At 59.3% G+C, this 26,704-nt stretch overlaps 1 protein-coding gene across 1 annotated transcript; it reads left to right on the top strand.

The window, feature by feature from the left end:
• The first annotated feature begins 668 nt into the window (after positions 1-668).
• On the top strand, positions 669-10,617 carry GATD3 (glutamine amidotransferase class 1 domain containing 3). The gene is made up of 7 exons (XM_082393527.1): positions 669-918; positions 1,130-1,182; positions 2,587-2,700; positions 3,611-3,730; positions 6,098-6,190; positions 8,823-8,979; positions 10,100-10,617. Exons 1-7 carry the CDS (start codon positions 760-762, stop codon positions 10,226-10,228), a joined length of 825 nt encoding a protein of 274 aa, XP_082249653.1. The 5' UTR covers positions 669-759; the 3' UTR covers positions 10,229-10,617.
• The last annotated feature ends 16,087 nt before the right edge of the window (positions 10,618-26,704 follow it).

The following is a 26,704-nucleotide window of genomic DNA, read 5'->3' as shown; positions in this document are numbered from 1 at the left end:
GACCAGTCAGAGGCTTAACAAGCAGCCCCAGCGCCTGCGCAGGAGAGCTCTTGATACTGACACTGAAACTTACACTTACTTTCCACCAATCATATCCGAGCCCCCTCCCCTTCTTGCTCCCTACTTCCTGATAAATACCCCCTCAGCAGCCCTCGGGGACACAGATGTGAGCTTTGCATCGGACCTCTACGTCCGTTCTTGCTTGGGCCCCCCCCCCCCCCCCATGATAAACCTCTTTCTCTGCAAAGACCTGGCCTCATACCTGGCCTTTCCTCTCCACAACCAGCTGGGTTACAAAAGGACCCACGTCAATAGAAACGCGAAGAGCAGCAGGGGTAGGGGCGCCGGACCGCTGCAGTGGGAGGGCCTCACTCCGGCCCGGACTCAGCGGCCGGGAAAGGGGGGCGCAGATGAGAACTGGACACTTGGGCGCCGGCCACTCGGTGTCGCGGAGTCACGTTGAGGCCTCATGACGACACTGAAGTTAACTTTCCAGAGCCCGTATCTCAGCGCAGCGCTTCTCGGCAACCGCGACCCTGCGCGCCACCCGGCGACGCCCCCGCGGGGCGGGACGTGGACGGTATCCGAAGCCGCGCGGACCCACTGCAGAGGCACGCGCCCTTGCCGGGCTGAGCGCGAGCCACGGGCGACTGCGCAGGTGCGGCCCCGCCCACCGGCGCGCTCGCGGGCAGGGCGGCGGCTGTGCGCAGGCGCGCTCCCGTTCACCGTGACCCTGCGACCCCGGTGTCCTCGCGAAGGATGGCGGCCATCCGGGCTCTGGTGGCGTCCAGGCTGGCGTTGACTCCCGCCTTCGCGCCGCGCCCCGGCCTGCGTCCGCTGCCGTTCGGCGGACCGGCGCCGTCTCCGCGCGCGGCCCTCCACGCCTCCGCGCCGCGCCCCGTGGCCAGGGTCGCAGTGGTGAGCGGACGGGCGGGGCGTGGGGACGAGGGGCGGGTCGCCGAGGTCGGCCTTCCCACCTTCCCGGTGCCCGCGGGCGGCCCCTCCGCCGCCCACCGCCTCCCTGGCGCTGACCTCCCTCCCCTCCAGGTCGGCCCCTCCCCCCCGCTGGAGGCGGTCGGCCCGCACGGTGGACCGCGTGACCCCCGTGACCGGCCCTCCATCCCCGCAGGTGCTGTCCGGATGCGGGGTCTACGACGGGACGGAGCTCCACGAGGCCTCATCGTAAGCCCCTGGGGGGCTCGCCCGCGGGAGGGGCGGTCCCCCTTTTCCTGAACCGTTCGGAGAAGCCTTCTTGCTGGTTAGGGAGGCAGAGAGGCCTGCTGGACGAGACTCAGGGAGGCGCGAAGGACAACGTTTAAACTCAATGCGTGTGACGTACAGGGAGACACAAAATGAGCTTTTTAGTATCATCTGTGATGCTGTCACACAGTGGTAGCCACTTACATCTACTCTGCTGTTTTTCCACACCCACGTGTTGTAAACATTGGCATCACACGGTCCTGCGTGTTGGAAATCAGAGAGAGCTCTTTTTCGTCTTTACGGCATGATTTTTAAGGGCTGTGCAGTGACCTCGCTGTAGACAGATGTCATTGGGGTAGCCTGTCACCTGTTGCCGAGTGGTCTGTCCTTTGACTGATTTATTTTAAAAGTTCCTGCGAGCAGGACTGTAGGGGCTGTCAGGTTCAGAGTTAGTGGAAGGGGAGGGTTAGGTAGTGGTTGGGGAGCACGCCCCTCCCAAGCGCGGGGAGGAGCCTGAGGCTGGGGGCTGGGGGTGGCCGCTGGGCGTGGCCAGCGTCTGCTGGCGGTGGCCGGACAGAGAGGGAACTTCGGAGCGTGCTGGGCTGGTGGGTGGAGAGGGCCAGGAGTTTCCTGAGGGGGGCTGAGCGGGGTGGGGCAGGAGAGAGGAGGAGGCGAGGAATAGCCAGCAGCTTGAAACCTCCTGGGCAGAGCGAGGAGTTGTAGGTCGAGTGCCCGCGAGGTTCTGAGGAGCTGAACCCAAGTCCAGGGGTCCCGGCCCTGCCAGGGAACGGCTGTGATCTGTCTTGGGGTCTCGTGTCTCCTCCCTCTCTGGAAGTGGGTAGTGACAGCACTGCCAGGGACAGATTTTGTGCCGGTGTTTGGACTCGGACCTGCCGCAGAGCAACCCTTGGTAGATGCTGGCATCGTCAGAAGCCCCCAGGGTCGCCTGCGTGTCTCACACCCCCATGAGGGGAAGGTTGGGGAGACCAGGAACTGAACTTACTTTGGAGACCAAAAGCCCTCCTCAACCCCTCGAGGCCATTGTCAGTTGGCCCATGGGAGGCAGAACCCCCAGAACGAGCCTGGGAATGCAGACATCCAGGCTGTGATAGTTGCCGGGTCACCCATCCCTACAGCCTGGTTTGTAAAGGGAGCTTGGGGAGGCTAGCTGGTCTCCACAGGCCAGTTCAGTGACAGCAAACTCAAATAGAGGGCATTTGGGTCGTTAGCAAGCCAATCGTGACTTTTTGCAAAGCAAGGAGGTTGTTAACCTATGTGAGAAGTGTATACCTGTCAGTCACCTAAAACCCTGTTTTTAAACACCCGGTGGCAGGTAAAGTTGGGCCAGGCACGTGTCAGAGTCTGGCCTGATTCCCTCCTGTGCAGGATACTGGTTCATCTGAGCCGTGCGGGGGCCGAGGTCCAGATCTTTGCTCCTGACATCCCTCAGATGCATGTGATTGACCACACCAAGGGGCAGCCTTCTGAGGGCGAAACCAGGTACGGGCCCCTCCTCCTCGTCCTTGAACGTGGACGGGTTGAAACTCCCCGAGAATCTGCGCGCGGTTGCTTCATCTTAGCTGGGAGCCGAGTCCACGTTTAAGTGGACTTCACAGCAGTGGTCCTGAGGCTGTGCTGGACCTCAGGACGTTCCTCACCGTCCAGCACTGTTGGAGCAGTGGAGGAAGGTTCCCCCCGAGTGAGCTCCTCGTACCTTCATTCTGACCGAAAGCATGTGCGTTCGTTTGGTCTGAAACCTCATCCACCCGTTTGGACCCACGTATCTGTGAGCAACTCCCACCAGCATTTCTGTTCCTGAGGGGAGTGCGGCCCTGGCCTCGCGTCCGCTGAGACCCACCTCCCCGCTCCGGCCTGGCCCAGACTGCAGGGCTATGACCCCTGGGGGCTGTGGTTCCCAGGTGCCCTCCAGCGGGTGCAGACAGTGAGAGATGGGACGGTGGGAAGGAGCCGCGGTGCCGTCTCCTGGGACTGCGGCCCAGTCAGGACCCTGGCCCTGGGCCGCGCAGCCGGGGCTAGGAGGAGCTCCCTCTGCGGCCGGTCCTGGGGCTGCCTCACTCGTCCCTCGAAGTTGCTTCTTAACGCTCCCCCCGCGGTTCCATCACCATCCATTCCCAGCACTAAGTGCTGCCTGGTGGCCCTGCCTGACGCAGGAGTCCGGGTGACTAGGCGTGGTGGTTTGGAAGCGCCCGTCGGAAAGGGCTCCAGAGGGCGTTTCGAGCACAGACCCGCTGTGGTCACTGTTGCTGTGTCGCCTTTTCTAGGGAGCGACCCGCACTGCCTGTGAGCCGGGAGGGCAGGTCCTCTTGTCTCGTGGAGGCGCCTTCCTGCCCCGTTCTCCCATCTGTGCACACACTGAACCTTCTGGGGGCCTCTCTCCGCCCTTCCCCAGGAACGTTCTGACTGAGTCTGCGAGGATCGCCCGCGGCAAGATCACCGACCTGGCCAAACTCAGCGCTGCTGACCACGACGCGGCCGTCTTCCCCGGGGGCTTCGGAGCCGCCAAAAACCTGTACGTGTATCGGCTCGGGGCTCTCCTGCTTTTCCCCTGGACCGTTAGATGGGGACGCGGTGGTGATGGGAGCAGCTGTTGGGGGGTCTGGCCCAGCGACGACGCAGCTGCCCCATGACAGGGAACCCAGGTGGGAGGAGGCTCCTGGGACCTGGCCATCCAGGTGCGGTGCTGGGGGTCTCGTCATGTCAGAACCCGTCCCTGTACGTGTTCCCCGCAGACACCTGCTCTCCTGTGGACCTTGCAGCGCGGAAAGGTGCCTTTCCGGTTGGGCCATTTGGAGGACGGTCCTGACCAGAGAAAGGGAGATCTTTCTTTTTTTTGGTCTTTGGGTTGTTGCCACGGTAACCGGACCTCAAGCCTGGGAGGCCGTCACACCGCAGCCGTGATGTGCTTTGGGTTTCAGGTTCTCTCTTTGTTCTCTCGTTCCTTTCTTTCTTCTCCGCGTTTCATAGAAATTCTCTTGCGCTGGCCTTGCTGGCCCAGCACATCCCTTCCGACATGGCGCGGGGCTGCTGCTCCCGTGACGGAGGGGGCTCGAGGGCTGCGGGAAAGCACCCAGCAGCTGCGCCCCGTGGCTTTGGGGCTTTAAACACGGTGCAGCGTGCGTCACAGCCCGGACTACATGCGTTTTGGTCAGTTGACGGCTTGATCATTGAGGTTCCCGCAGCAGCGCGAGGGCCTCCCAGCTGGCGCTCTGTCTGTCCAGGCGCCGTGCACCCAGGAGCGGGGGCAGAGGCGGTTACGTTCCCTGAGGTCCACCTCTGCTCTCGGTCCTTCCGCATCCTGACATCTTGAGGCTCCTTTCTGCTTGCGGGTGTCACCAGAGCACCTCTTTTCTCCACGTTCCCACCGGTTTTCCCACAGTCCTTCCTCCCGCCCGGACCCCTGCCCCGCCTCGTGTCCACTCCCTCTCCCAGAGCCAGCCTGGGAGTGCTTTTCCCTGCATCGCCATCCTCCTGAGCCCCCTGCGGGAGATGGCGGATCACAGTCTGTGTCGGCTGGGCTTGTCCTTCTTACGGGACCGGGTTTCTTTCTCTGAAAGATGAGCTGGATTCACAGACCTTGTGCCTTCCCTCAGCCCTTAGACCTCGCCTGGCGTGAGGGTAGCTTGGGGGTTCATTGGGGTTATGTCCCTGACGAGGCTGACAACATGCCTTGGGTGACTTAGTGGTGGTGCGTCTCGGTGCACAAGGAAGCAGGGCCTTGGGTCAGCGTCCATGTCTGTGGCCTCCCAGACCCCTGGGGGAAGCTGTGATTTCTGGCCGCTGGTCCCAGCCTTCCTGACCTTTCCAGAGGAAAGGCCGGCTCCACATCAGCGGTCTGTGCGGTGCACAGGGGGCAGCAGGCAGGGTCAGTGTGACATATTCACTGTGGAAACCCAGTTCTTCCTGCTTGGGACCCCAGGATCACCTCCGGCAACGCTGCCAGCTTTTCATTTTCCGAGAGATTCTCGTATATGTCTGCGTTAAAAATCCAACCAGATGGTAGCCTCTTGTTCTGCACTTTGTGTCTCTCACTTAACGCTGAGGCTTGTCCCTTAAATGTCTGACAGCCACACACGCAGATCCCGTTGCGTAGGCGACCCAGTGCTGATGGGACTCCGGGACTTCCCGTTCTCTCTTTTGTCTCGATAGCTTTTGGAGGTACGACTGATGTACATGTATTTGAAGCATATGATCTGACCTGTTTGAGACGCTTGCGCACCCTGAGAAAGCACTCCAGGGTGGCCGGCATCCCTCACGCCCACAGGTTGTCCCGTCGTGCACGCGACGCCCCGGGTGCCCGGGGTAGAGGCATCGACCACGTGAACGAGGCCGAGGAAGCCCGGGATGGGGCTCCTGGCAGAGAGGCGTGGCCTTTGAAATTTGATGGGTCTGAGTTTGCCTTCCAAAGAGATGGTACTGGTGTGAGCCCACTGACTGGGAGGGAGACCGTTCCAGACGCCCCAGCGGTCTTGCTCTGGTGAAGAAGACGGGGTCTTGTTTGATTCGGGTTTCTTGTCCTTGTTAGTGAAGTGCAGGATCTGTCACTGGTTTTGGGCCAGTGGCACGTCCTGCTGTTCCTGGGTGGGCTGAGCTCACTGCCCGAGCGCTTGCGTGTCAGCTTCCTTTCGCCTCTGCTGGTCTCCCTGCCTTCACCCTCCCATGCCGCTTTATGTTTCAAAAAACAGAGAAAAATACACACGTCTACGTGTAATTACATGAAAGGCCGTGTACATGTACCTGCACACACGTGTTACTCTCTGCAGTTGCTAAGAAGTTTGCGGAGCACACAGGATCCCGGGGGGTGGGGAGTGGGGCTGGGGGCTCCCCAGGCAAGCAGATGTTGAGCCCTGCGGTCTAAGGAAGCCTCTTCTCGTGGCAGGAGCACGTTCGCCGTAGACGGGGGCGACTGCAAGGTGAATAAAGACGTGGAGCGCGTCCTGAAGGAGTTCCACCAGGCCGGGAAGCCCATCGGGTACGTGCGGCCCAGCGGGCCCGGCAGTGGCGGACGGAGGGCGGTGGCGGAGCCTGTGGCCGAGGCCATGGCTCACAGCCAGGAGATGGCGCCTGGAGCTGTGTGGTCTTGGAGACTCTCAGCCCTTTTCCTTGTTATAACTGAGGGGGTTTCGTGTGAGCTCACAGGTGCCTTCCAGCTCTGAAAATTCTGTGGTCGTGTGGTTACGTTAATTTCTCCTGATGACTTAGTGAGGAGGGGAGGGGATGATCCTCTCAGGGTCTAGAAGGCTCTCCAGTTCTTCCGTGGCCCCCAGCCGTTGCCAGTCCTCTCCCGATGCCTGGCCTCCGCCTTCCCGTCCTGGCTTGGAGCAGCCCCTCGGCTAGCTGGCCCCTGTCCTTCCTCGTGCCACGGCTGCTGTGAGCACCATTCCCGACCCCTGTCGCTCTCAGCTGCCCTTCTTTGGGGACTGGATCCTGCGGTGGCCACGCCCTGTGCCCACACTCACGGGCCCAGCCACTGCTCACAGCCCGGCCCGGGGTCCTCGGCCTGGCAGACAGGCGAGGCCAGTCATAACCCACACCAGGAGGCGCTTGCGGACAAGTGACGGCGACCCCATCGTCAGACCTGCTTGTCAGGCTGCCCTTCCCACGAGCGTCCTGGGGGAGGGCTCCTCGGTGCTGCTTTGCCGTGGGCGTCGGCGCACGACGCCGGTGCTGGAGCGTGTGGGTCGCACGCTTTGGAGTCGTCCCTGGCCGGGGAAGTCGTCCCAGGAGCACAGCGGTGCACAGATGCGCTAAAAACAAAATCCGCCAGGCTCTCCATCAGATGGCTACTCGCCGCCTCCTGTTGGAAGCTGGAGAAGAATGAGGATGTTAGAGCACTGGGTCTGAACGGGGCACAGAGGCTGCAGCGGACAGTCTGCCAGGGGCAGCGTCCTTCCCAGACCTGCGGCCACTCACTGGAGGCCCTGCCCGCTCAGCGTCCTGGGCACCCCCCACCAGCGGCCGTAGCCCAGGAGCATGCCTGCCCTCGCAGTGCCCAGCCCATCACCTCCCGGGGGCCCCGCCAGGGCAGCACCGGTGTGTGGGGGCGAGCGCCCGGGGCGGGGACCCAGCTCCCTTTCTCTAGAAAGTCAGCACGACAAACGGGACAGAAGCCCAGCAGCTCGGCCACCTCACGGCGGGCACCGTGTCCTCTTGAGTGAACAGACGCTTCTCAGCTGAGCTGGAGAAGAACCCGGCCCGCCCTGGGGTGGGGGGGTGCAGGATGGCGACACGGTCCTGTTCCGGCCGCCGTGTCACCGTGGGCAGCTCCATTCAGCCCCTCGTGCAGCAGGCCACTTGTCTGTCTCCAAAAGCAGCAGTGTCGTCTGGCCACGTGCGAAACGCCCTTTCCGGGCCAGGGCACCTCTCACCCCCCTTCTGGGCCGCCCTGTCACTCCTTGACCTGCTCGTCAGAAGCACGGACAGAACGAGGGGTCTGGCCGGCTCTGCCGCCGGGCCCGTGCTTCCCTCCCCACCGTGCGGGAGCCCCCGGCAGCCTGTGTCGGCGTCCCCGGCCAAGGACGGGCAGGCAGCCTGGCCTTTGTCTCGGGCGTCGCCCGCAGAGTCAGGTGCTTGGGGACCTGGTGACGTGACAGATTCCCGAGATGGCCATCCCGATGACGCTCACCTGCTCGGGGCTGAGGGGGTTTGTCTCGTGGTCCCTGAACAGGGGTTGTGGCGGTTGTCTCGGCATTGCACGAGCGTGTAGGTGTGTTCTCACCACATTGTGTTGCGTCAGCTCAGAGGACCAGCTGAGCAGACGGGGAGGTGGGGCACAGCCCAGAGGGGTGTGGACCCCGGGGGAGTGGGGACCCGCCCGGCTGGAGCAGCTGTGGCAGGTGTCATGCGTGTTCTCGCTGGGGGCAGGGCACTGGTGAGGCCTGGCTGCTGGAGGCCTCCGTGTTGGCTGATCCAGGGGCTCAGGAGCTGCCGGTTGGGGGGCCCCCTGGTGAAGAGCAGGACCTCGGAGGAGCCCCGAGGGCAGGCGTCCCGCGTGAACCTGCAGGGCTCGGACGCCTCTGGGGACAGCCTGCTCACGGGGGGTCGGGGAGCGTTCGGCACGCTGCTAGGACGGGGCCCTTGGCTCCGCACCGACGGGTCAGGCGAGGCTGCTGCTTGGACCGTGTACCCTGGTCTCCTGCGCCCCCTCCAGAGAAGGGGTCTGGGCCTCAGCCGGTCAGTACAGCTGGGCTTCTCAGTGGCTGTGCGACAAACCACCCTAAAGCTTGGGCCGAAGACAGCGCCGCCGTCTGTGGCCTTCTCTCCGGGTGGACCTTTGCACCCTGGGCGCCGTGTCAGGTGCCTGGTGCGTGTCCGGCAGCCGGGGCTCAGCTGGCTGCCCTCCGCCGCTCTCCAGCCTGGCGCCGGGTGCCTGGAGGCTCCGCCATGCTCCACCGGTCACAGCCGCCACGGGCAGCCCGGGGGCAGGGGCCGGCTCCAGCCCGCGGAGCTGGCAGAGGCTCTGGCCTGGGTCCTCCGTCCCCGCAGCACTGGTGTCTGTGCCCCTTTCTGAGGCTGACCGCGTTCTCTGAGCATGCCTTGCTGGGCCCCCGGCCTGGCGGCCACACGCACAGCCCCGAGCTGACCCTCCTTTCCTCGCCTTTCAGCTTGTGCTGCATCGCTCCCGTCCTCGCCGCCAAAGTGCTCAGAAGTGTCGAGGTCACCGTGGGCCACGAGCAGGAGGAAGGCGGCAAGTGGCCGCATGCCGGGACCGCGCAGGTCATCAAAGCCCTGGGTGCCAAGCACTGTGTGACGGGAGTGACCATATCCTTTCAGCAGCGGGGGCGACGTGGGAAACCCCCCTCTGGCCCCTCGGGGCCGCCCTGGGGTGCTGCACAGCCGGGGTGCCCAGGGCATGTGCGTGGAGGGGTGTAGCGCCCGAGGCTGTGACCCCTCCGCCGTCCAGTGGCCACGTTCCCAAGTCCCCGCAGTGACGCTGGCTGAGCTCAGCACACCCCAGGCCCCGGGCTCGGTGGGTCGGGTGAGGAGACGGCGTGGGCTCGCGGGGGGTGGGGTAGGGCGCTGCCTGTGGCGGAGGGAGAGTGAGTACCCGGTGTTGGGTCAGAGGCTGGGGTGGAAGGCGAGGGGGCTGCACGTCTTTATCTGGTGGCAGTCCCCTGGGTGGCACAGATGGAGAGTCGCCTCCATTCCTCCCGCAAGCGGGTCCTCTGTGTCCTGAGGTCACCAGGGTGCGCTGCGGGTGTAGAGGCCTCAGGCCACAGGCTGCCCGCCCTCCAGCTCTGTGCCTGGACCCGAGGGTCTCCGTGGGGGCCGGAGTCAGGAGCAGAAGAGCGTGGGGCCCCAGGCGGCGCAGGAGACCAGCCCGTTATCCTCTGGCGTCTGTCCTGGCCGGGGCGCGCGCTCCTCAGTGTGTCTCTACTTGCAGGCAGTTTCAGGTGTGAATGTCCCTCCCCGTCCAGCACAGAGCGGCCAGCCCCGGGCCTGGGGCTTGGCGTTGGCCCAGGAAGCAGGTCTCAGGGAGGCGGTGAGGCGCCTCTGTGCGGAGGCTGGGGCCCGGGTCCGGTTGCCGCGTGCTCACAGCGGGCATTCGGACAAGCCTCTAATGCAGTCTCTCGATGCGAAGGATGGCGGTGCTGCCGCTGCCTTCAGGGAGGCCCCGGGGTCCCGGCCGGTGCTCGGGTGTCCGGCCCGCGTCCGCAGCCGTGGGTCCCGTGAGGCCCGCTGCTGGGACGTGTGTTAGGAAGCGGCCCGTGGGGTCAGGTTCCAGGGTCTTCAGTTAAAGTAGCGCAGGGGGTGCAGAAAGCCCCTTCCAGGTGCCGTTGGGGTGGGGGTGGGATGCGCACCTGGGAGGGGGTGGGCGGTGCTTGACGCCACGTGCGCTCTGCTCCAGGCCGTGCGGTGTTCTTCCATAACCTGTGTGCACGAGGCCCATGTGGACCAGAAGAACAAGGTGGTCACCACCCCGGCCTTCATGTGTGACACCGCCTTCCACCACGTTCACGACGGGCTCGGGGCCATGGTGCGGAAGGTGCTGGAACTCGCCAGCACGTGAGGCCCTCGGTGCCGGGGCTGCTGCCTGTCAGCTTGGAACCGGGCAGGAACTGATTTCTTCGCTTAAACCTGCAGGCATTGTCTTTGTAAGGAGGGCGCTCGCGACACGCTCGGGGTCGGGGTAGACTCCCTCTCAAGGAGTGAGGCCAGGGCGGCAGGGCCCACCCTCTGAGAGGGGCGCTGGCACCTGGACGCGTGTGCAGCTTCAAGCTTACGATCAAGTCTGCTTTTCTGCGCCAGCAGCAGGGAGAGAGAGGACCGCAGTCCTAGGCCACACTCGCTTCAGAGCACCTTACTTAGTGTTTGGAAGGAAACATTCTTTAAGTTTGCAAATCTAATCAGGAAACCAGAATACCATCTCATTGACAATTAAAGCTTCTCTAACCTGGAGTGAGCACGTATTAATTAGAACACTCAGCGGCTTTCTAGAACAGGCAGGCCCTTTGGCTGGGGAGGGGAAACTTCTTTCTGAAACAGACATGGGCAGCTCCGTTCCAGGCCCCCTGAGCCCAGCAGGTGAGGGGCACACACGAGGCTCCGTACCTTAGACTCAGGTCTCCTTGTTTCAGGAAGGGAGGGTGCAGGTGCTCAGCCTGTGTGTGGACCTGCAGGAGGAGCAATAAAGTGTGAGCCGGCAGGCTGGCTGGCGCCTTTCCGGGGGCGTGTGGTTTCTGTCCTGGGACGCTTCGCTGGGGGCTTCGCCCGTCACAGCACAGCCCCGCCGGCCTGTCCTCCGTGACCCAGGATGGCGCCCCGGGTGCTCGGTGCCGCCGCGTCCTCATCTGGCCCTGCGAAAGCTGCCGGGGCCGACGCCGCGGGCTGTTTAGTCGGGTTCAGCGGACGCTGAGCTGTGTCCTGGTGGCCTGGGGGTGGAGTGCAGTCACAGGTCGCCCACGCCGCCCCTCACCCCGCTCCACCGCCACATCAGGTGAAACGACGGACGCGCCTCTAGCAGCTTTCCAGGGTCTCGGGGAGCTCGGGGAGGGCTGGGCCTGTGGAAGGAGCCGTAGAGCCTGAGACCACGCCCACCTGATCCGCTTAGCTCCCTTGGTATCTCATGTCAGGCAGTCTTCCCTGCATGGGAACTCTGTTCTCTGGTGGCCTGTCCTTCTCCCACGACGCTGGGTCCCATGGGACGCAAGCCCCCGAGGCACACCTGCAGGCACCAGCCACACCGGCCAGCGTCGTCCTTGCTCAGGAGAGCCTTGCAGGGCCCGTCGGAGGTCAGGGACCTGAGGGTGACAGCTCACCCTAAGAAACTTGTTCACGGAAACATCTTTTACAGATTTGTGTGTGTGCGTGTGTACGTGCACGTGCACGTAGAAGAAGGCAAAGTCACAGGTGTGCACCTCGGTGAGTTTTCGTGGAATGACCTGCCGCCTGGATCCAGAGACCACAGCATCACCAGCCCGGGTCCGCTCGGCTCCAGGGGGGTGCCCAGGCGATGGTGTGTGTCCTGGCTGCGTGACTTTCCTTTACAGAAACGTTTCTGGAGGGTTGTCCGCTGGCCGTCCATGTCCCGTGAGCGTGGCCGCTGGGGGGCGTGCCGAGGGTGTGGCCCCTGGGCTCCGGGGGTGGAGTGGCGTGTTCGGCTCCCGTGTGCCCCGCCCCAGGATACGGGCCTCTGGCCCTGGGGTCTGTTGGACCTTCTTTTTTCATTCCTGCCACCCCGGTGGCTGTGGAAGGTGTTCCCGTGGTTTTCTCTGGCCTCTCCCTGATGTCTGCCGAGGCCCATCTCCTCTCTCTTTATTTCCTGGCCCTTTGGGGACCCTCTTTGGCAAAGTGTCTGTTGGAGTTTCGGGCCGTTTCGCTATCGGTTGTCTGTCCATGTTTGGTGATTGGAGCTACTTTGTGCTCTGATTACAGGTCCTTCGTCAGTTAAATGGACCACACATGTTTTTCCCACTTTGTCTTTTCGTTCCAAGTGGTCTCGATGAGCAGATCCTCCTGATTTAATGTTGGCCTGTTGATCACCCTTTACGGTTTGTGTTTTTCTGTCTTTCTGTGGAAGAAAACTCCCTCCCCCAGGGATGAAGGCATTTTCCCGTGTTATCCTCTGAAACCGTGTTAACGGTTGTTTCACCTCCGTGTTTAGATCCGCGGTTCGTCTGGAACTGGTGTTTATGAGTCCTCCTGCTCTGCATTTGATTCATCGCTTCTGGAAACGCCAGGGGATGTGCCCGCAGAGCAGAGTGGGCTGCAGTGGCCCGAGAGCTGTCACTGCGAGGCCACCTGGGGCCCCACTTGCTTGAGTTTACCTCGCAGGAGCGGGGCGGGGGTGGTCTTGGGGGCGGTGGGACATCAGTGCCCGAGGGGTGGAGACCCCCGGGGAGCAGGTGGCCTGGATTGCGCCTCCTCTGCCGCCACCTGCCGTGACCCGCCTGAGGGCCCGCGACCAGAGGGGGAAGGGCGAACTCTCAAGGAAGTCCCCAGAGAATGTTTGTGTGGTCGCTCGGTGTCACCTCACAGTTCCCTGTTGTCCACCCTGGACTTTTCCACACGACATGCCCGGTCGCCCGGTCCAGGATGGCCACCGCGGGGGTGAAGTCCGGTGACAGCCAACACGTTGTCCTGTCGGCATTGCATCTGCCCGCTTAACCCTGGCGCCAGTCCTGGGAGGGGGTCCCCGAAGGGGGGGCCCGGCTCAGGCAGAAGGACCGGCAGAGAACCTGGCTCTGGAAACGTCTGAAACGTTCCAAAGCCCGAGAGGGGCCCCAGCAGCCCACAGCCAGAGGGAGTCCAGGCACGAATTCGCTTGACGAGGATTGAGCGCCTGCTCCGTGCCAGGCAGCATCGCAGAGCCGGGGGTGGGGGGGAGGGGACGGGGACACGACGCTGCCCTCCCGGGGCCCGGGCTGGGGGACAGCGGGTCCGCGAGCAGGCGAGCCAGGGGCCTGAGGGTACCGGGGGACCCGCCGGGCAGGAGGGTGCTCAGGGAGGGGACAGGCACCGTCTCCGCGAGGACCAGAGGCGGGGCGAGCAGGTGGCTGTGTGTGCAGAGCGGTCCCAGCGGGCGGCCGGGCAGCTCACGGACAGCCGGGGCCGGGTGGGTGCCTGGAGGCTCCTTGGCGGGGGCCAGGCCGCCGGGGCGCTGCGGAGCCGTCCTTGGGTCTGGTGCAGGCTCCCAGGGTTGAGCAGGCCTGGCTGGGTGGCCTCCCTGAGCCTCCCCCCAGCCGCCTCCTGCGGGCCCCGCGGGGACAGGGCTGCTCATCTGCCCGCGGCCCTCCTGGACCCCACCGTCCCTGCCCCCTCCCCTGTCTGTTTGGGCCCCTTCGTGGGCGCCTCTTCACCACCCCTGCAGGCCCTTCCACCTGGAAAGCCTGGCCCCCCGTCTGTATCGCCAGCCCCCTCGGCCCTCAGCTCCCTGCCCCAGGGCCCCTCTGCGGAGGGCTTGCCACAGCTCACGGACTGTGGCCTGTGTGTGCGCACGCTCACGTGTGCATGCGCGTGAGGCTCGCTGGCCAGCGTGGGGTTTACTCGGAGGCCCCGGTGCCGCCCTCAGCCCAGCTCCAGGCCGCCCCCATGGCCCCTCCGCCGGACGGCACCTGCCCTTCCACAGCTTACTTTTCCTGCAAGACTTCCTTGATAGCACGTTTTCTGGTTTGTTTTATATAAACTTTATTCTTTAGAGCAGTCTTAGGTTCTCAGAAGAGTTGACTGGAAAGCACAGAGTTCCCGTACCCTCCCCCGCCCCGCACACAGCCTCCCCCATTGTCGGCACCCCCACCAGATGGTGCGCCTGTTACAGTCGATGTGCGCGCACGGATGCGTCGTCATCACCCCGGGTCCACAGGCTCCATGGGGCTCAATCTTGGTGGCGTGCGTCCCACGGGTTTAGACAGACGTGTGATGACGCTTACCCACCACTGTAGTATCCGACGGACTAGTTTGCTCTAAAAATCTGTACTCCACCTGTTCATCCCTCCCCTCTTCCCACCCCTGGCAGCCACTGATCTTTTTACTGTCTCCATAGTTGTGCCTTTTCTGGAATGTCATATGGTTGGAATCATATAGTGTGAAGCCTTTTCAGATTGGCTTCTTTCACTTAGTATATGCGTTCAAGTTTCCTGCACGTCTTTTCTTGACTTGGTAGCTCATTTCTTTCTAATGTTGAAATGATACGCCATTGTCTGAATGGACCACAGTTTATCCATGTGCCTACTGAGTAACGTCTTGGTTGCTTCCAAGTTTTGGCAATTATGAAAAAGCTGATGTAAACACATGTGTGCAGGTTTTTGTGTGGACGTAAGTTTTTAGCTCCTTTGGGTGAATACCCAGGAGTACAGCTGCTGAATTGCATGGTGAGAGCGTGTTTAGTTTGGAAGAGACCACCAGTCAGTCTTCCCCAGTGGCTGCACCATTTTGCATTCCCGCCAGCAATGAATGAGGACTTCACGTCCTCCCCAGCATTGGGTGTTGTCAGGGTGTGGGATTTTGGCCATACTAATAGGTGCTGAGTGGTAGCTTATTTGATTTGCCCTCTCCTAATGACGTTATGACGTGGAGCATCTTTTCATATACTTGTTTGCCATCTGTATATCTTCTTTGATGAAGTGTCTTTCCAGATCTTTTGCCTGTTTAAAAATCTGTTGTTCATTTTCCTTTTGTTACGTTTTAAGAGTTGCTTATATGTTTTGGGTAACAGCTTTTTCTCAGATATCTCTTCTGCAATTGTTTTTCTCAGCCCGTGGCTTGTCTTCTCATTCTCTTGACTGTGTCTTTGTAGAGCAGAAGTGTTTGAGTTTTTTTTTCTTTTGGCTGCACCGTGTGGCATGCAGGATCTTAGTTCGCCGACCAGGAATTGAACCTGGGCCCTCGGCAGTGAAAGCGCGGAGCCCTAACCACTGGACCGCCAGGGAATTCCCGGAAATGTTCAGTTTTAATGAAGTCCAGCTTATCAGTTCTTTCTTTCATGGATCATGCCTTTGGTGTTATATCTAAAAAGGCATCACCATATCCAGGCTCACCTAGGTTTTCTCTAATGTTCTAGAAGTTTTATGGTTTTGCATTTTATGTTTATGCCTGTGATTCATTTTGAATTAATTTCTGTGAGGAGTGTAAAGTCTCTGTCCAGATTCATTGTTTTGCATGTGGCATCCAGTTGTTCCAACACCTTTCGTTATCTTTGCTCCTTTGCGTTGCCTTTGCTGTTTTGTCAAAGATCAGTTGATTTATGTGGGTCTATTTACATGGGTCTATTTCTGGCCTCTATTCTGTTGCATTGATCTAGTTCTCTGTTCTGTTACCCATCCTACACTGTCTTGATTACTGTAGCTTTGTAGTAAGTCTTGAAGTCAAGTTGTTCTCCTTCCGTATTGTGTTGTACATTAACCTTGTGTCCTGCAACCTTGCTGTAATTGCTTCTTTGTTCCCAGGAGGCTTTTTGTTGATTCTTGTCATCTGTGAATAAAGACACTTTTATGTCTTCCTTCTCCATCTGAATAACTTTTATTTCCTTTTCTTGTGTTATTGTATTAAGCAAGGACTTCCAGTATGATGTTGAAAAGGAGTAATGAGAGGGGACATCTTTCTTTACCTTTTTCCTGATCTTAGTGGGAAAGCTTCTAGCTTCTCACCATTAAGTATGATGTTAGCTGTAGGTTTTTGTAGATGATCTTTATCAAGTTGAGGAAGTTCCCCTCTGTTCCTAGTTACGGAGAGTTTTTATCATAATTTGGTCTTGGAATTTGTCACATGCTTTTTCTGTGTCAATTGATGTGATTATGTCATTTTTCTTTTTTAGTCTGTTGATGTGATAGGTTATATTAATTGATTTTCAAATGTTGAACCCATCTTGTTTACCTGGGAAAAGTCCACTTACTTGTGGTGTATCATTCTTTTTCAATATCGTTGGATTTGATTTGCTAATTTGTTGAGGATTTTTGCATCTGTGTTCATGAGATTTATTGATCTGCAGTTTTCTTGTAATGTCTTTGTCTGGTTTTGGTATTAGAGTGTCACTGGGCCTCATAGCATGAGTTAGCAAGTATTCTTTCTGCGTCTGTCTTCTGGAAGAGATTGTAGAGAATTGGTAATAATTTTTTCTCTAAATGTTTGGTAGAATTCAGCACTGAACCTATCTGGGCTTGGTACTTTCTGTTTTGGAAGATTTTTTAGTAATTGATTCAATTCCTTTAATAGATAAAGGTCTATTCAGATTGTCTATTTCTTCTTACGTAGTTTTGGCGGATGTGTCTTTCAAGGAATTGGTCAATTATATGAAGGTTAATTTGTGAGTATAGATGGTTCATAGCATTCCTTTATTATCTTTTTAATGTTTATGGGATCCGTAGTGATGTTTCCTCTTTCATTTCTCATATTAGTAATTTGCATCTTTTTTTTTTTTCTTTTTAGTTAGCTTGGCTAGAGGCTTATCAATATTACTGGTTTTTCCAAAGAAGAACTAGCTTTTGGTCTCATTGGTTTTCTCTGTTAACTGTTTTCAATTTCATTGATTTCTGCTCTAATTTTTATTATTTCTTTTCTCCTGCTTGCTTTGAATTTATAATTTGCTTTTCTTTTTTTAGTTTCCTAAGGTAGAAGCTTAGATTATTAATTTTAGATCTTTCTTCTTTTCTAATATATGCATTCAATGCTATAAATTTCCCTCTAAGCACTGCTTCAGCTACATCCCACAAATTTTAAGTTGTATTCTCATTTTCACTTAGTTCAAAATATTTTTAAATTTCTCTTGAGACTTCTTCTTTGATCCATGTATTATTTAGAAGTGTGTTGTTTAATCTCCAAGTTTTTAGGGCTTTTCCAGCTGTCTTTGCAGTTTAATTTCACTGTGGTCTAAGAGTATGATTTTTATTCTTTTAAGTTTGTTAAGATGTGTCTTATGGCCCAGAATGTGGTCTGTCTTTGTGAATGTTCCATGTCAGCTTGAGAAGAATGTGTGTCCTGCTGTTGTTGATTGAAGTAGTCTAGAAATGACAATTATATCCTGATGATTGATGGCGGTGGTCAGCTCAACTGTGCCCTTACTGGTCCTCTGCCTGCTGGGTCTGACCATTTCTGAGACAGGGGTGTCAGAGTCTTCAACTATCTATTTCTCATTGCAGTTTTATCGCTTTTTGCCTTATGTTGTCTGATGCCCTGTTGGAAGGTGCGCACACGTTCAGGATCATTAAGTCCTCTTGGAGAACTGACCCTTTATCGTTGTGTGGTGCCCCTCACTGTCCCTGATCACTTTCCTTGCTGTGAAGCTGCTCTGTGTGAAATTAATACAGCTAATCGTGCTTTCTTTTGATTAGTATTCACATGGTAAATCTTTCTCCATCCATTAATTTTAATCTATATGTGTCTTTATATTTAAAGTGGGGTTTTTGTAGGCTACATGTAGTTGGGTCTGACCGTCTCTGTGTTTTAATTGCTGTATTTTGGCCATTATATCTATCATACTTGTTACTATTTTCTGCTCATGGCCTTTGGTCTTTGTTCCTATTTTAGTCTTCTACTCTTTTTCTGCCTTTTCTGGTTTTAACTGAGCATTTTATATGATTCCAATTTCCCTCCTTCCATAGCGTATCAGTTTTACTTCTTTTTTACTTGTTTCGGTAATTGCTTTAGAGTTTGCGATAGGTTTACATCTCTTCCACGTCTACTTTCAGGTAACCCTGTGCCGATTCATGGGTAGTGTAAGTACCTCAAAGCATTCCCCACTCCTCCCCCCACCCTGGTACCAGTGCTGTCCTTCACTTCACTTGTCCGTGAGCCACAATCATTGGTCACCTTGTTGCTATTATTATTTTGAACAAACTGCCATCTGTTAGATCTACTGAGAATAAGGAAAATAAAAGTTCACAGTTTCACAGGGTGTAGGATTCTAGGTGGGTTTTTCTCTCAACACTTAAAATATTTCACTCGACTCTGTCCTTGCTTATGTGGTTTCTGAGGAGACGTCAAATGTAATTCTTATCTTTGTCCCTCTGTAGGTGAGGTGTTCTGTTCTCTGGCTTCTTCCAGGATTTTTTATTTATCTTGATTTTCTGCAGTTTGACTGTGATGTGCTTGGTTCTGGGTTCTTGGCATGATGTCACCTTTAACCTGTGCTGTGATAGGGGTGAGATTTAACCCCTGGGCCCCGCATCCGAGTCAGGCGGACGGTTCTGGAATTGGCCCTGGCCTTGGGCCAGCGTTGCTGCATGCTGGGTACCTTTGCAGGAGGTGGGGTGCAGTGTTGGAAGCTCTGTCCTGTTGTGTTTTTTTAAATATGTATTTATTTACTTAGTTATTCGGTTGCACCGGGTCTCAGTTGCGGCAGGCAGGCGCCTTAGTTACGGCACACGGGCTCCTTAGTTGTGCCATGCGAACTCTTAGTTGCAGCGTGCATGTGGGATCTGGTTCCCTGACCAGGGATTGAACCCGGGCCCCCTGCATTGGGAGCGCAGAGTCTTACCCACTGCGCCACCAGGGAAGTCCCGCTCTGTCTGTTCCTGACAGACCTGGAAACACTCCCGTGAGAAGGGAGTGGGTGGGTGCTGGGGGAGGGGCATGCTGGCTTTGGAGAGCTGCCACGGCTACCTTGGTGAGGGGCGGGTGGCAGGCGGGTACCGTGTGTGCCAAGTCCTTCAGCCCCGCCCGGGCCCAGAGCCGGGCCTTGGAGATGAGGAGCATGAACCCCTGCGGTCCCGTTCTCGGCGGGGGACTGGGGTGTCTGCACTGCACGTCTTTGTAACTGCAGAGCCTGGCAGCTGCACAGACAGTGACTGTAGGCGTGAGTGGCCCTGGGGGAGACCAGCCCACACTGCCCGCTTGCAGAGCCATGAGCAGTGAAAGGATGGTTGTCTTAAGCCACTAGATTTTTGGGGTGGCTTGTTACACAGCAGGAGATAACTGGTACACACATCCCACAGGCTGGGCTAGAGGCCCGTCCAGCAGGCTGCCCACGTTCAACTCCCCTGACGTGAGGTCTGTCCCCTGGCCCGTCTCCCCACGGACGGGGCTGTTGCTCACACCGAGTCCGACCCCCCGGCACAGGGCCTGGGTCAGGAATGCGCTGAGCCAGCGTCTGCGGCGTGAGCGAGTGGCTTGAATACCCCAGGGCTCCCACAGCTGCCCCACAGGCGCCTTCCCCAACCTGACGAGGCAGCAGGGGTGGGATCTGGAACGGTCTGTGCCAAATGTCAGCAGGTCCCCAGACACCTGTACATCAGGTGGGTGATCAAAGGGAAGGCTGGGGCACGGCCCGTCTGCGGCTGGGGTGCAGCAGAGGCCGCGCGCCTCCGTGGTCCGCAAAGGGACAGATCGTCTGTGACTTTGGTGAGCACCACACCTGCCCAGGTGGGGCTTGGGCCTATCCTGCCTGCGTGGGTGGCCCTGCTCACCAGAGTCTGCCCCCGCCCCCCCGCCCCGCCGGCTGTGCCATATGCGTGCCCCCCAAGCGGGGCTCTGAGGGTCAGGAGGAGGGGCCTCACGGGGCAGAGGGCCCTGCAGCCAGGTTGCTGGGCGAGTCCCCAGTGAAGGGAGTGGTGAGGGACTTCAGAGGGTCACAGATGTGAAAATGCAAAGCCGCTGTCCATCCAAGAGACAAGTAGAGTGGTTTCACTCTAGAAGGAAGAACTACCTGAGGTGCTGTGTGTGCTCGGGGCTCATCCACGTGTGGACAGGAGCTGCCAGGGGTGGGTGCCAGGTGTTTCTAGAACAGGTGTCCCCAGCGAGGCAGACCCAGCTCCCCAGATGCCCACCCAGGTGGCCACAGGCTCTGCAGTCAGGTCCGGCGGCCCCACGCGAGTCCTCTGGGGACTGAGGTCAGGTGTTTGGATATCCGGGAGGGGGACGGGTTTCCCAAGTAGACGTTTGGCACCAGCTTGAGCAGTGGAGGAGGTCGGGCGCTCCGTGATCCGCTGGTGCCGCCGGAGGAAGACCGGCGCCGTGAGCGCACGAGCCCCGTGGCCACCAGCAGCATCGCCCCAGCGCCCAGGGCGCCGCTGGGCAAAGGCTGGATCCTCATCCCTCCTCCCGCGTGACCTCAGGCAGGTCGCGTGACTGCTGAGGCCACAGGGAGATGGAGGTGACAACACCTGCTCACGGGGGCTTGAGAGGACTTGGGGTGTGTGTGTGTGTGTGTGTGCACATGTATGCACATGTGTATAGGTGTGTATGTCCGTGTGGGGGGCATGTATGTGTAGTTGTGTGTGGATGTTGGCACATGCATGCATGTAGGTGTGTGTGCACACGTGTTATGCGTGGGCACGAATGTGTGCACATATGTCAGCATCTAGGATAGAGTCAGGGAGATGCCAGCCTGTAGGCACTGCAGAAACAGTAGTTACTTTTTATTTCACAGCACGAGTTACCTTCTTAGGAAACCAATGCAGCCACAAGAAAAACAATCACCATTCAGTCATTCGAGCCCCTGGACTTGGCAGCCAAGTGCAGCAGAACCTTGTGTAGGGAGCAGGGTGGGGGAGGGGTGTCACTTCTGACCTCAGGATCCAGCTTTCCCTGTTGCTGTGACAACAGCAGTTCAGAGCCACACCCCCGCCTCTGCCCTGCTCAGAAGGGCTTTCATGGCTCCTGGGGGCCCTGGCTAAGCCGGTTCCCACCTCTCTACCTGGAGGGGAGGGGGACTTGGGGGGCTGGCTGTGCTGAAACAGGAAGCCAGAAGCGTCCTGACCCCCCTAGGGGTGGAGGCTGCTTTTAAAGGTGAGAATAAGTGATCTACTCCTCTGTGATGGGGCCTGGCCCAGCCCCCGGGGGCCCTTGAAGGCGCGGGCCCAGCCTCCTGCCTCTGCCTCCAGACTATGGGCCATGGGGCCTCGAGGTACCCGGTTTGGAGCTCAGGCTCTGATCCCTGCCCATCGTTTCCCACACGGAGATAGCAGTCGGCCCTGGCCTTTCTGGTCTGCGCTCCAGCCGCTTGGATCTTGTGTCTCCGCTGCCCGCCCCTCGCACAATGTGCAGCCTTACTTCTTGGCGCCAGAAGGGTGTTCCTGCTGGGGGCCGAGGCCCAGGGACACAGTGGGGGACTTGGGAAGAATTTATGGAATTCAAATAATCATAACCTGTGGCTTCTTTTAAAAACTGTTCTCTTTAATATTTTCTGTCTCATTTTCATGCTTCCCTGCACTTCCTGGTTTGGGCTGAGGTCAAATAGCAGAAGTACTAAAATATTTCTCACCAAGTGTCTCTTGGTGCTCGGATCCGGCCCCGAACAGGAAGTTCCGTGAGACTTGTCGCCGGAAGGCTCCGCGTCCACCGTGGGCTCTGTGCGCGTGACCTGGGGTCCTACAGGGACACTGGGCTCTCAGCCCGAGGGGCCCATCCCTGGCTTGGGGATGACACCTGTACCTTACAGGAATCAAAGGGGAAGTTGGGAAGCCGCTCATCTCTGGCCGTCGTAACAGACATCACGGATGGGGCGGCTTACACAACAGAAGTTCATTCTCACAGTTGAGGCTGGAGGTCTGAGATCAGGTCGTCAACAGGGTCCCTCTGAGGCCTCCTTCCTGGGCATGCCCGTGGCCATCCCCTCCCTGTGTCCCCATGCGGTCGTCCCTCTGTGTGCGTCTGTGTCCCGACCGTCCCTCTTCATAAGGACACCAGTCAGGTTGAATTGCACCCACCCCAGTGACCTCATTGTAACTTAGTTACCTCTTAAAGGCGTAACCTCCAAAAGCGGTCACATTCTGAGGTGCTGGGGGCCAGGCTCCAACAAATGGATTTAGGGTACACAAGTCAGCCCATAAGACCGTCTTTATTTATTTGTTTGTTTATTTGTTTATTTTTGGCTGCGTTGGATCTCGTTGCTGCACGCGGGCTTTCTCTAGTTGTGGTGAGCGGGGGCCACTCTTCATTGTGGTGCGCGGGCTTCTCATTGCGGTGGCTTCTCTTGTTGCGGAGAACGGGCTCTAGGCGCACAGACTTCAGTAGTTGTGGCACACGGGCTCAGTAGTTGTGGCTCGCGGGCTCTAGAGCACAGGCTCAGTAGTTGTGGTGCACGGGCTCAGTTGCTCCGCGGCATGTGGGATCTTCCCGGACCAGGAATCAAACCCGTGTCCCCTGCATTGGCAGGCGGATTCTTAACCACTGCACCACCAGGGAAGTCCCCAGACCGTCTTTTTTTAAAAGTCAGTCCAGGGCTGAAGGTGTGGCTGTTGAGCACCTCAGGTCAGGCAGTGCCCCTCTAACAGCAGAGCTCGTTCTGGATCGGTCTCTGAATGAGGCTGCACCTGGGACCCTCCTGACAGGCTCGTGGGGCCCCTGCCTGAAGACAGCCCCGGCACAGGCCAGGACGCAGGGCACAAGGGCTCTGGCTCCCCCGGCCCCCGGGCTTTCGTGGGGAGAAATTCCTTTACAGGGATTGTTGTTGTTTATAACTGTTACCACTTCAGCTGTTTTGAAGCATACGGTTCGGTGGTGACAAGGACAGTCCCAGTGCCGTGCGGCCCCCAGAGTCAGTTCCGGGTCCCCAGACGCCACGCGGCAGCCGCCTGCCTGCCCACCCGCCTGGAGGACTCGTCCACTCCGGGTGGACGTGGGTTTTGGATCGTGGACACCCTCCTGAGCAGGGGCTCAGAGAAGAAATTAAGAAAGAGGCCGCCTGGGTGCCGGGTCCCAGCTCTGCCCGACAGCGGTGGGGCCTCGGCCTCCGGAGTGCAGTCTGCCTCTCCCCGCTGGTCCGAGAGCACGGCAGCGGGGCCCCGGCACCGAGCGGTGCTGCCTGATGGCCGCTTTGTCCCCAGGGCTGGGACATGGCCCCGCGGTGCCCACAGGGGTTTCCTCTTCTCAGCCGGGGCTCCCACTGGCTGCCCTAGGCCACCTCCAGAAGCCACCCGAGACACGGCGGCCGAGGGATTGCTGGAGGAGTGGCGCACAGGTGGGCAGACAGGTGGGGAGGCCATCGTGGCAGGTCTGAGGTGATCACTGGCCCCCCGGGCCCTGGAGGGGCCTCAGGAGCCCCAGCTGACAAGGTGGGCGGGGCTTCCTTACCCCCTGCGCCATCCATCAGGGACACGGGTTCCCAGATGACTCCGCCCAGACGGGAGCCCAGGTGGCTGGGTGTCTGGGGGCACGAAAGGACGGAGGAGCTGAGAGGGGGTCTGGGAGAGTGCCGCCCCTCCAGCAGCCCGGGGCCCGTGCCGTCCCTGGGTGGGACCTACCTGGTCCTCTCACCGGCCTGGCTCCTCCTGCAGGGCGGGGCCGGCACTGAGTCTGGAGCTGTGGCGGCTGACAGCCAGCGTCAGGGCCCTCGGCTTGGTCTGGAGGAGGAAGTTGGTCTCGGGAGCCCGCTGGGGGTTTTGAAGGGGGATTTCCATCCAGGCGCCAGCCGTTATGGAGGTGCTATAGATGCTTCTGGAAGGTCAGTCCTTCCAGAGCTGAGCCTGCTCTTAGTTGCGGCACGTGGGATCTTCGCTGCCACGTGTAGGATCCTTAGTTGCGGCCTGCGGCATCTAATTCCTTGACCAGGGCTCGAACCCAGGCCCCTTGCGTTGGGAGCGTGGAATCCTAGCCGCTAGACCGCCAGGGAAGTCCCCAGGTCAGTCCCTTATCAAGTGAGTCACCTTAGAGCTTAGAGTCGCGGCTGCAGCATCTCAGGTCCCGTGCTGTGCCTGGGCGGGGCTCAGCCAGCTCCTGAAGGAGGACGGAAGGCAAGGCCTCCCCGGCCCAGCTCCCCAGCCCCTCCAGCAGGCTGATGCCCGTCTGTTGTGGTTCATTTTATGTGTCAACTACGCCTTGGGGCGCCCAGATTAAGCAGGGTTTCTGGGCACGTCTGAGGGGGCGTTCGGTGGGATTTCTGCCCTCTTCCCCAGCGATCACAGCTAAGCCAGACAACAGGAAACCAAAGCAAACACGAGGACCCCGTGGAACCTCCAGCCTGGACTCGGGCGACCCCTCGCTGGCCAAGTCCCAGGACGCCAGGGCTCACGGCACTGTCCCGATGAGGGGCTTGCCTGACGCCCCACGGTCACAGTGGGCGGCTGCTGTCCCCCTCGGGCCTCCCGGGAGGCTGAGCCGGGTGAGGGGGGTCTTCGAGCTGTGAGGCCGGGCGGTGGGGAGCACTGCCCCTCGCCGAGGTGGGTGCCTGGCCGGAGGTGGTGGTCGTGCCGCCCTTTGCCCAGATGGACACGGAGGCGGTCCTCACTGTGGAAAGGCCCTTAGTTAACCTGGTCCCGATAGGGAAGAGCCCAGTCACGACGCCGGCATGGGAAGCCGAGGAGGGCCGTCCAGGGGCTCTCCGACAGCTGAGCTGCCCCGCCGTCTGCGTTCAACCGTGTTGTTACCGTCGGGGGCGCCTGAAGCAGCCTCGTCGTGTTTGGTGCGTTTCGTGCACGTAGACTTGTGTGCGTGACGCAGCCTGGGTGACAAGCCCTGTGCTCTCACGGCCTTTCTGACATCCCTGCCGGGATGTGGGGACTTCTGGACGGCCCCGTGGTGTTTTTTCAAGGGGTGTTGACATAAAACTCCCTCCCCCGTTCCATTATTATAACTGACATTGGGGTTGTTTGCAATTTTCCTGATTAAAATGATGTTGGGAAGGATGTTTGGCCTCTAAGGCTTTTTCCTCAGGGTATTTTCTCAGAACCGGGGTTGCGGGATCATGGGTATGAACGTTTCACAGGCACGCTGCAGGGTGAAGAGGTTCCCACGTGAGGGCTGCTCGTCGGAGGACGTTTCCAACATGATGGGCCAGGACCGGGCCTGCTGGGGTCCCGGGGTCCTGGGGGGCTGGGCATCCTCAGCCTGGGCAGGAGGGCCCCCAGGCCTTCCCTTCTGGGAGCCCCGCGCCAGGCCGCTGTGTCGTGGCCATGGCTGGTGGCTTGCGCTGGGAGTCCCCGTGGCACGTGTCCTCTCCAGTCCGACGGCCTGGGTGGGTGGCGCACGGGGGTCGGCTGCCGGGGCCCCTTTCTCTGTACTAGTCTAAGAAGAGCCAGGTTGTGAACACGTTCAACTCGACATTGTCTGCACGTGTGGGCGGGTGGCGGGCCAGTAAGTGAAGACGGTGCTTCCGGGCAGGAGCCGAGGGCAGGCGGGGCCGCTCAGGACAGGCCAGGGCCCGCCTCCCGGCCCTCCGACCCCGTCACCGCGTTTGTCGTGGCCCACCATCACCCCCAGCTTCAGGCAGGCCAGAGCACGCTCGGGGCTCTGCGCCCTGGGGGCCCCGGGTGGCTGCCCCAGGCCCTGGCCCTCAGGGTCCCCTCCTCCCGTGAGCCTTTCTCCTGGAAGCTTCGGCCCATCGTGGTGCCTCCCCCCTGCCCATCCCCCCTCACTGTGTCTCCGAGCCCCACCTGCTCTCCTGTCCTGGGTGCCCTTGCCTCGTGCCCGCCCCCATCCAGCCTCAGCCTCTGTCCGGGGACAGATGTGTTCCTTCCTCTTCACACTGTGACCAAGAGCCGGGAGCTGGATGAACCAGCCAGGCTTCTCTGTGCCCCCAACTGGGACCCCACCACCTCGGGCTTCCGGGTCCATCCCTGCCCAGTCCAGTCGTAGCAGGAACCCTGCAGAGTCCGTTTGGCATCTGGGGAGAACCCCACCCTCCGTAGGTGGTGCATCTCCCCTCCCCCGCCATCCCCCAAGTTGTCCTGTCCGCTCGGGGGTCTCTGAGCAGCGAACCCCCTCTGTCTCCACGGTACTCGGGCTGAGCCGTGGTCCTGAGTGACTTCCTTCCCATGTTAACAAGCGTCGGAAGGCTTTCTCCCTCTGCAGGCTCCTTCCAGACTCAGCTGGGGGATCTGAGTCATAAATTACAACCGGCCCTCGACCCCGAGTCCTTTTCCAGGCGTCTGTCCCGAGCGCAGCAGCTGGCACTGTGAGCTGGTTTGGTTCCCGTGTCACACCCGAGGACTTCCTGGAGCCCCAGCGTTGGGGTGAGGACGAGGGAGAGCCTGGTTGGAGGGCACGCAGCGAGGGGAAGCCCCCAGGATGCGGGGCCAGCCCAGGAGGGCCAGGTCCACGGCGCCACCCCCTTTGGGGGGGTGGGGGTGGTGTCCAGCACGCATCCCGGCAAGTGGCCCTTCCTGTGCAGGAAAACGCAGGTTAAGCGGAGCTGAACAGGCGTCTTTATTGGAGAACGTCTCAGGCCCTACGCATGCTCCCCAGGGACGCGCCTCGCAGGGTCATGGACCCCGCTGACCCCACCGACCCTCTTCTTTGCCCATATCTTGCTCCAGTCCTGTTCATGGAGACCTGCCCTGGGGAACTCTGTCCTGGGAACTGAACTAAAAGTGTTGGCATCCTAAACGGCCGACCCCCCGACCCCTTGGCTGTGATCTCGCTGGGGGGCGCTCTCCAACCCTCAGTCCCCCGAAGGTGCTGGGCCTGCAGAGTACAGCCCACGCTTGACCAGCGGACACGTCTGCCCCACAGCTGGGCACAGTCCAGACGCGGCTGCTTTTCCGTGCAAGGAGTATATTCATCCCAGATCCTGTAGAGGGTTGAATTGTGGCCCCCCTCCGAAAGATACGTCCACCTGGACCCCATTTTGGAAGTAGGGTCTTTGCAAAGGTGATTAAATTAAGGACCTTGTGATGAG

This window comes from Balaenoptera borealis, assembly GCF_965194805.1.
Source record: "Balaenoptera borealis genome assembly, chromosome: 5".
NCBI classification, from domain to species: domain Eukaryota; kingdom Metazoa; phylum Chordata; class Mammalia; order Artiodactyla; family Balaenopteridae; genus Balaenoptera; species Balaenoptera borealis.
Note: the sequence above shows the minus strand (reverse complement) of the source record. Positions and strands in the feature narration are given on the sequence as shown.